Source organism: Xiphias gladius, chromosome 5 (assembly GCF_016859285.1).
Source record: "Xiphias gladius isolate SHS-SW01 ecotype Sanya breed wild chromosome 5, ASM1685928v1, whole genome shotgun sequence".
Classification (NCBI taxonomy): Eukaryota; Metazoa; Chordata; class Actinopteri; order Istiophoriformes; family Xiphiidae; genus Xiphias; species Xiphias gladius.
This window is the reverse complement of record NC_053404.1, coordinates 18,070,548-18,080,082: the sequence shown is the minus strand read 5'-3', so window position 1 is coordinate 18,080,082 and position 9,535 is coordinate 18,070,548. Positions and strand designations below refer to the sequence as shown.

General features: G+C 43.5%; 1 protein-coding gene across 1 annotated transcript; it reads right to left on the bottom strand.

Annotated features, from left to right (window-relative positions):
• Nucleotides 1-599: 599 nt before the first annotated feature.
• LOC120789813 (carbonic anhydrase 1) lies at nucleotides 600-7,353 on the bottom strand. Its single transcript, XM_040126857.1, has 7 exons — nucleotides 7,151-7,353; nucleotides 6,670-6,867; nucleotides 4,988-5,106; nucleotides 4,376-4,468; nucleotides 4,140-4,202; nucleotides 3,894-4,049; nucleotides 600-2,211 (listed from the first exon to the last, which is right to left on the bottom strand). The coding sequence occupies exons 1-7, from the start codon at nucleotides 7,182-7,184 to the stop codon at nucleotides 2,092-2,094; spliced, it is 783 nt and encodes a 260-aa protein (XP_039982791.1). The 5' UTR covers nucleotides 7,185-7,353; the 3' UTR covers nucleotides 600-2,091.
• Between the last annotated feature and the right edge of the window lie 2,182 nt (nucleotides 7,354-9,535).

Below are 9,535 nucleotides of genomic sequence, written 5' to 3'. Positions count from 1 at the left end.
CCCGAGATTAGGTACAATCTTTAATGCAGGACTTTTACTTGAAATTTAGTATTTTTTCACTGTGGAGTTGCTACTGTAACTTAAAGGAGCAGTTCTACATTTTGGCGAATCTGCTTCTTTGCTTTCCTGCTGAGAATTCGAAGAGGAGATGGATACCACTCGTATCTTCCCATTACATATAAAGCTACAGCCAGGGGATGATTAGTATAACTTATCACAAAGACTGGAAGCAGCAACTTGTTCTTTTTACACTTGGGTTGATACACATCCGAGACTATCAATACGTTAGCTTTTAATGAGTGAGCTTTAGAAGTGACATTTAATTTAAACGATTGCCCTGATTCCGGTTCGATTCCGGGGGAATTGACGGGTGAACATGGAGTCACTAAAAGGGAATTTACAATGACAGCTGACTGCCTGCACGCTAAACAACACTTTAAAGTCTGATGGAGTTGCACAGAACTCAGGACGGACACAATCATTAGACGCGACGTAGTGGGGAGAATTTTCTGAACTGCGAGAAAAAGAAGCAAAGGAAGATGAAACACAGAAAGACGTGGTATTCATAAAATATATTTATTTAACTAGTAAAATGTCCACTTCCAAAATAGAATGACAACAACACATACTCCTGGGATGGCCCTATCAGTGATTGGCATAAGGCTTTTTAAAAATTTCTTTTTCAATGCTAATTACAATCTTTCCGTAAATACATCATTGTTTTCTTTAATGTTTCAGAAATGCTTACAGGGCCCAAACCCGAGGTCCCAAAGCTGAGGGTGAGTTCACATAGTCTGTAGTTAATTATTCTCCTATACGGGGCCCGACACCAGGCTGACACAATAATCTTATCTGTTGGCAGGTTCTCTTCTTCCTTAGCTGCCTTGGCAGGAACATTTCCTCCTTGGCTTTGTGCATTAGCCACTACGGCATTGGCCACACGGTGACTGTGCGTTTTAAGCATTAGCACTCGACACACTGAGGTTTCGAAAACAAACACACGAAGGGATTTTCTTTGCACAGTACATTTCATTTTTGAGATGGAGGATCATGCCTCTCTATTGCTATATTATCAGGGCATCAAAAATGCAAAGAGCTTTTGGTTACAAAACATAATTCAGGAATCACTGAAGGACATATTATGCTTAAGATGTCAGGTTAAAAAAAAGACATAATCCTTAATGGTAATAAAAACACAACACGGGATGACAAACACATTTTAGATTGGAAAACTAGGCCGTAAAAACAGAGAAATAAGCCGTTGTAGTGATGGTCAGTGGCTTGCACCAGCAGCAGTCTGTCCTTGTGTCCTTTGTTGCTGTACACTGGATTCGAATCAATAAGCAGGCCAGTGCCTATAGGCATCATGTCTGCACGAGACTTTGCATGCGATGTTGTGTGTGCCAGAGGGGGATTTTCTGAGTCAATTGGTTGTGATGGAGGCGGCTGCAGTGTTTTATTAAGCTGCTGTGATGCAGAGGTTGGCAGTCGGTCAGAGATTACAGAAAGACTGGCAGTGATAGTGTATGTGTCTTGTGTGTGTGTGTGTGTGTGAGTGTGTGTTTATCTGCACCTTGCACTCCTCCTCACAGATGGCAATGTAGTTTCATCCTCCCCCTGACTACTGCAATGAGCTTGTGCTTTCTGCTGTCTTCTGGCTGGAGAGCACCATTTTGATGATAATTCATCTTTTCTTTTTCATCTTTGTGGTGTTTGTTGTGTGACACACAGAGAAAAAAAGGCTACACACGCTGGTTTGATGTCTCTAAAAACATTGGCACCGGATGCAAAGTCCTGGCCGCCTCCACCGTGAAGTGTTTGTCTCATAAAATAAATTACGACAGGGCATCTTTGCTGGCTGATTACACGCATAGAAAGAGAGATGCAAATCCTGCAAGTGCTCCATCTACGTCTGGACTGCCCAGCACTGAAAGCAACGGGTCAGAGGAATTTCATTTCTTTTAAAATCGGACGGAGAGAGATATGTGTACTTCGTGGCTCACTGCAAGAGAGGTAACTCTGGGTGTCTCACTAAAGGGAGGGGGAGGGGAGGGAAAGGGCAAGGAAGGGCAACTGAGGGGGAGGTGGTTATTACTGGAAGGAAGCACGGACAGGGCGACCCTTGAGCGGCTGGGGAGGGCGGTAGTTGTCCACCATGCAGCACTCGGCCTCACCCTCAGCAGAGAAGAGCAGGCTGCGGAATTTGGCCATCTGTGAAAAAGGAGAAGGCGGTCGAGGGGTTAGTCATTCCTGCTGACCTCCTGTGACTGTCACTCACAAAACACATCACTGGTCTTGCTGATGAGTCGCTGAATTAAATTCAGAACTTAGGCCCGCCAGTTGTATTATTGATGCTCAAAGAATCCGTTTCACAATTTGGGAAATAAACTTATTCAATTTATTGCCAACGGTTTGTGAGAAACAGAGCGAGTCATTAAACGTGATGCTACAGCCAGCAGCTGGTTATCTTAGCTTAGCTTAGCTTAGCTTAGCATTGAAGTCTGGAAACGAGAAGAAACAGCTAATATTAAATTACTCTTTTAAGTAAAAGAAGCAACACCACAATGTAAAAATACTCCAAGTCAAGCATTCAAAATTCTACTTTATCTATAGCAATGCATCATATTTCATAAGCTGAACGTGTTTTGTACAAAGAATTCATTCTCAGCAAAGTAACTTTTGTCAAACTGTGGAGTTAAGTAGAAAGTACATATTGTAGTAGAAGTAAAGTATGAATACTTTGTTTATTTAATCCGTACAAAAAGTGTAGAAAAACTCTAGAAACGAAAAGCTGCGGTTTTACAAAGAGTTTTGTGCTGGACTATTTCTTGGCTGGGTGCAGTAACCGAGAGGTGAAACCTTCAGCCGGTTAGCTTAGCTTAGCTTAGCTTAGCTTAGCATAGCATGAAGACTAGAAGCAGGGGGAAGCAGCTGGCCCTGCCCTGCCTTTCCTGTCAAGTCAGGCTGGCCAAGAAAAACAAGTCAGTAGCTACAGGATGGTGTCAGATGACCTATTTAAGGGATCTGTAATTAACTGGCTAATGAATTAGTCCATGGTAACGACACTGCTGCAGCCACTTGAATATAATGTAGACAGTGAGTAACTAGTCACTACTGGGACAGAACAATGCAGCTGGTGGGTGTGTCCTCACACAATTAACTGGTAACAAATCATTAACTAATGACATGTGCTGACGTATGTAAATGACTTCTTTATCTGCTTGTCCAGCCTCACGTGGCTCCAAGTCTAAAGGTTATGTCCACACGTCCACGCATGTTTACCCCTGAAACACCTACTCGCTGCCATGAAATAAACACTTGACCGGGCAGTGTTAATTTTCACATGGCCTAAAGACTCCAATCACAGGGACAAACCTGACTAAAGAGGCTGTTAGATTAGATTACTGTGTTGTTAGAAGTCAAATATCCATTTCAGTGGTATGATTCGGTATCATTTTAGATGTAAATGCTTTGCAAATACAGGTATAATGTACCAGTACACTGAAATCACACACTCACTCGAGCTGCCTCCCTTCATCTACAGAATGTGATGCATGTGTGGGGTGAATATTTCCTGTTGGCTGCCCACATAATGACTGAGAAACACAGTGGTAAGGCAGCGAGACCATCATATGTGTGTCAACTTTTGACTTGACTTTGCTCTCTGGGTTGTCTTTTTATGCGCTCTGAAATGGAAAGAAGCTGCTCCATTGCCTTTTCTCCCATTATAGAGGTTTCTTCTTCTCTTGTCAGCCGCGCAGCTAATCTGAACAATTAATACCCTTGATTTAGATCGCAGTAAAAGAGAGGATTTGCAGACTGGGCTATTCTAGACCCTGGGCACACAGCCAATCCCTTTGCCATCGCTAAATGGGCTCCCTGAACAGACGTACCTGCTCAGGGCTGACGCTGATTGGCTCTTTGCAGACAATCCAGGTAACGCTCTCCAGCAGAGGGGGTGTGGTCAGAGAGCCGTCGTACGTCCAGTAGTCCAGGCAACCGGGGAGCAGAGTAGCGGGGTCGAAGTTTGCGAAAGTGGTCTGCTTGCCCTGAGGGTAATACCGAAAATGAGCAACGGGTCAGTCACATACATCATTATAAATAAAATGCATGAAAATATGTTCTTTATTGAAACATACTTTGGACTTGATGACACCAAAGGCATCCAGGACCTTCTGGAGATTGGCATTTTCACCACCGATCTAAAACAACAATGTTAAGGGTAATTATACGATCATCAGCAAAACAGTATTATGCATTGTGGTAATTAGACGACACAGTACATTGTAAAGAAATGACAGCAAATCAAAGTATGTAAATGTGTTACGCTAATTGCTGCAATACTGAACAATGTGCTTGAATTGTTCCGACAGACCTGCAGGAAGACTCCAACAACAGCGAGTCCATCAGGCTTGCTAGCGGCTTCACCAAAGCTTGCGTATTTGGTGTTCCAGTGCACCAGATGGAGCTGGGAATTAATGAAATGGATTATAAAACAAAAAAACAAAAAAACGAAAAAAAAACAAAATCTTATTCCTAAAATCCATTTTCAGAACTGTGGAAACGCTGTCATGCTTTATTCAGCAGATGGGATAGTCTCATTTGATATGTCTTTGTTTGAAACAACATTTAGCTTAAAAAATGCTTCGGGGATAAAAACGGATTTTGGAAACTCTTTCATAAAAATGTGTCATAAAAAAACACATTTAAGGAGAATAACCACACAGAAAAGAAATGTTGTTCTCTACTTGAGCCTAACTTCTTCTTTTTTTTTTTTTTTGCATTTCTCCACCCATTATGATTCCAGCCCAACACATGAGCTGTCTTCCTTTTCAGCACGGCCTTGAGAAATGTTAACAACCTACAACACAAACACAACTTACTCTCCACCTTGCCCCTCTCCCCGCTTGTTACATCAACCTCAATCTGTCAGAAAGTACGGCTCTGTCAGTATTATGATCATCATAATGGCTCAGGGCATCCTTACCTCAGCAGGATACTTGGTCCCGGCCACAGTGTGTTCAGAGCCCCTGTCGTCACAAGCGCCCCAGTGGAAATGAAACTGCTTGAGCCTGTAGATCCCTGAGATTGGTCCGTCTCTCAGAGCTGCAGAGGGAAAAAAAAAAAAAAAGACACATCTCCCATCAGTTCATCCCACGCTGAAGGTAGGTAGTTCTGCAGTCAGCCAGTGGGTCTTTGACTCTGTAACACTGTTCTCCTATGTTGCATCCTACGTGGATGAAAATACTCTAAAAGGAAAAATCTTCCCGAACAGAAAATATGACAATACAATCAACGGGTTATTAAGCTGGATAAGATGTCCAACACACACACAACACACCCACACACACACACACACACACACACACACACACACACACACACACACACTTCCCTCTCCAAACAGGATATTTGTTTCTCAGTAGCCGGACTCAAATGATAAGAAGGTGCAGAACTGACCTTGAAGCAAATAAAGGTGAGGGTGTCTGGGATTACTTTACATTACTGGACAATGAATAGAAATAAGCTGCGATGTTCATCTTTTCCATGGTGCACACATGATGTGTGACCATGACACACAGACTGACCTTGTCACTCAATCAGAAGGGCAGCGAAACACCAAGGAAGACCTACTTCTTACCTACTCATCAAGCTAAGAGTCTAAGGCGAAGTGCTTCTGTTTTGTTTTTTTTTTTTTCTTCTTCATCTTTGTGTGTCCACTAAAAAACAACCCACTGGGATTGTGTAGATTATGTAACCATATTCTTCATTATCCTATATCAGATCAGCTTAGGACGACCCATCCAAAATCCTAAACATGAAGAGAGAGAGAGAAAAAAAAATATATATATCCTGCACTTGTTTCTTGTCTCGTATGGAATTAAAACTGGATCTAAATGAAAAATCAACGAGACAATAGAGATGAAAAAAAAAAAGGCAATCTGCAGTTTATGGTATAACACATTCCCACGCACATTTGGCACATCAATAGTTAACCAAGACCGGGTTTATTTGCAGCGTAACCTTCTTTTCTTGGGCTTTTGACCTCAGGACCAGCAGAAAAGAACTGGCGTGGGAAAGGTTTACCGGGGGGGGGTTACATTACCAATTCAATTAGTATCTGCAGGCTTTGTGCTCGGCTTTTGAATGGAATTCCTGCAGCCCGTTCATTTCTTTCACTTAAATAAATAAATAAACTCAAAGTGTTTATTAAAATGTAATAAAAAAAATTAAAAAATCAGTTTGATCACTAACGCCAAAGCCCCGGAGGCGTCAGTGAATCTGGGGCGCATGACTCATGCATCCATCTTAACATTAACACAATATTAACGCGCTCGTGGTTCTGTAGTCGTTGGGCTGCAGACTGTCAGCGCTGCAGTTAAAACACAGGAGCCACCCATTAAACCTGGATGCCGCATTTAGCGGGTCACCGCATCCTGGAAATCATCACCAGAACCCCGACTGCCTTTGTTCGCCAACGCGAGCCCCGCGGCTCCTCTCTCGTGTCGCCAAACATCACGCCGACAACTGGAAATGCAGGAGATCGCTGTGTTTCCTCCAGGTCAAGACTAAATGTTAAAATGCCAATTTCTCAACCACGGACTGGAGAGGAGAGGTCACGCCGTGGAGGCAGCACTGGATTCTTAAGATACTGATATCAACACTAACTTGAGCTGTCGGTGTCATCTATGAAGGTCACTTGGAAGGAATGTCCGTTGTTGAGAATATCGAGGCAGGTGGAGGGGTCGTACTTCAGGTTGAGCGGCTTCAGCCCCGCGTCGAACGGTGCCTTACCAGGTACGATGTCAATGGGAGACTGGCGGGGTCCGTTGGCAACGGGGAAGTTGTCAGCCCATTTGTCGGGTCCTACAATGATATAATGAGGATACATTGGGGTTATTAGTCGTGAAATGTGGGTTTTATGCGTGAAACACACTGCGCGTTTCGAGGATGGCGACGTGACTGAAACGCGCGTAAAAATCTCCCGAATGTGCGGGGATTAAAAATCTCTGCGGAGACACGTCCATCCATCCATTCATTCATTCATTCGGCTCCCCACCGGCTGGTATGACCGCTGTTAACAGTTCCCCCACTAATGTCACCCCCCCCCCCCCTGCACCGCAGCGCGTATGAGTCGTGAGCGCCTCACCGTTGTTCGCCGCGTATCCCCAGGCATTAGACATCGTGCGAGTTGGAGTCTACGAGTTATCTGGAGCTGTAATCCCCTAAGGCGAGTCGTTCCCCGAGCGCAGAGGAGCCAGAGTCCTCCACCTGACAGCTGCGGCGCTTATATAGGGTCCCCCGTGTGCGGCGTGTCCGTCAGGGCCGGTGGTGGCCACATGATGTCCGCTCAATGACCGGGAGGAGTTTAGATGCGCAGCAACGCTGCAACACTGTGGATCAATGACTCTCTCTCTCTCTCTCTCTCTCTCTCTCTCTCTGCGACAGCTAAGTCTTCATTGACAGGCCGGTGAGCTGCGTATTCCTCCATCAACGTGCCGAGCGCATTAGCGCCTCTCAACCGACGGGTTTAACTCGCCTAACGGTGCCAGGGGGAAACGCGGCAGCATGCAGCCTAGCGTCGCTGTCAAAAACCACGAGCGGGTGCCTGAAGTTATCGGAAGGAGAAATCACGGCAGAGCGAGCAGCACGGGGACTACATGGAGACGTGAAGGCATTTAATGTGGAATTACTGACACTCACGGCGGTGTTAAATATTTGTCAGAAGGCCTAACAGCCATGTTACAGCAGTGGCTCCAAAAAAAAAAAAAAAAAAGTCGCTGTTTGGCTTCACCTGTGGATTTTTGATCCAAAAACGTTAAAAAGAATGCGAGCCCCTTGATATGAAGTCAGGGACTTGGGCGCCTTCCTCGGGAGGTATTTGCAAGGTTCTGGACAGACCACAAACCCGCAAGGAATAAAAAAAAAATGATGAGGAGATGGTGATTTCCCGTCCTCAATGTCAAAGAAGAACGTGCGAAACATGGCGAGTGTCTTTTTGAACAAGAACACCTGATTGGTCGGAAACGTTTACTTAGGTGCAACGCAGGCCAAGTAGATGCCTAGTGAAAAAGAAAAGGGGGCCAAATCACGTACTGGCATGTGCCCCCCACACACACACATCCATACATATGCATTAAAAAAGTTTTTCCAAAAAAAAAAAAAAAACCCCCACTGCTGACGGTCAAACCACAAACATGAACCATAATCTGAACATCTAGGCTTTTTGTGCTTTACAAGCAGTTGTAAACAGACAATGACCAAGTGTGGTCTCCGGAGAGTGCATCTGCTCCTCTAACGTGTAGAAGTTGGGATGCATATCAGAGAGAAATAACTGATTATGTTGTTGAGGGATTAGGCCCCTTCCTCTATTGACAATTTGGAGCCCCGAACCTTCACGTCTCTCACCAAAATCGCCCGGGACGCTTTGATTGCATCCTAGTGGCCAGTCCAGCTCCGCGTTCAGTGACACGATCGGTTAAGCTCAGTTTTCTCAGACGCAAACACAGGCAGCGCTTGAACACAGCTGTGGTGGTACTGCGGTGCCACCTGCTGCTGGTCGACGGGACTACAAGGCTTAAGGTCAGAGACAATCAATAAATTAGTGCTTTGCAGAGATTTGTATTTTTGGTTTTTATTTATTTATTTATTTACCTAATGCAAGTTCGAAGGGGAGTCAAACATAACCAAAAAAAAAAAAAAAAAAAAACCATAATGAAGTTAGTCACACCTTAATCCAATTAAGTGAAACTGCATAAAGAATATCATGGATGTCTAAAAATGTTATGTTGCTGTAGTTAATAATTAAAAAAAATAAAAATAAAAATACAGGCCCACAATGAATTTCAAAAGAAGGTCCACTGGGTAGTGGACAGAAAATATGTTGCCAGCCTACGTGTGCGGCATCCTTCGCCATTACCAGATCTGCTCAGAAATAACTGAGCAAGATGTAAAATGGTGCTTAAACGTTTATGCTTTCATTTTGAAAGGTAAGAAATCCAGACCGGAAGTATTGTTTTTGTTTCGTTCCGTTACCTAAGCGCATCTCGTCAAAACCCAAATAAGTAATATTTTGATTTCGCGGCTGTAATTTGAACACAAAGAATCTCTACGAACATATTAATATTAAATTAAAGTATAATCATACTATATATGAATTAAATAATCAGTTTTAAGGAAACCCAAGTCGATTTCGTCCACAAGTCGTTTTTTCAAAATAATGGCTATTACGATGATTACATTTCAGACTGAAAAGGATGCAACGGCGATTAAACGATTTATTGACTTTAACAAATGACAATGACAACAGCCTCAGTGGCAATAATATCGCACCCTTTCGCTGTTTGTTACCGCTACGTTACAATTAACACGAATTACTATCACATCCACCACGGCGGCATTGCAACAGAATGTTTCCGTCGTCCATTTTGTGCTTAATCCTACTTTTTTTTTTTTTAAACTGAGGCTGAGGGAGAGCACGGGTAATATAAATATAATAATAATGTAATAATAGGAAGAAGAAGAAGAAGAAATA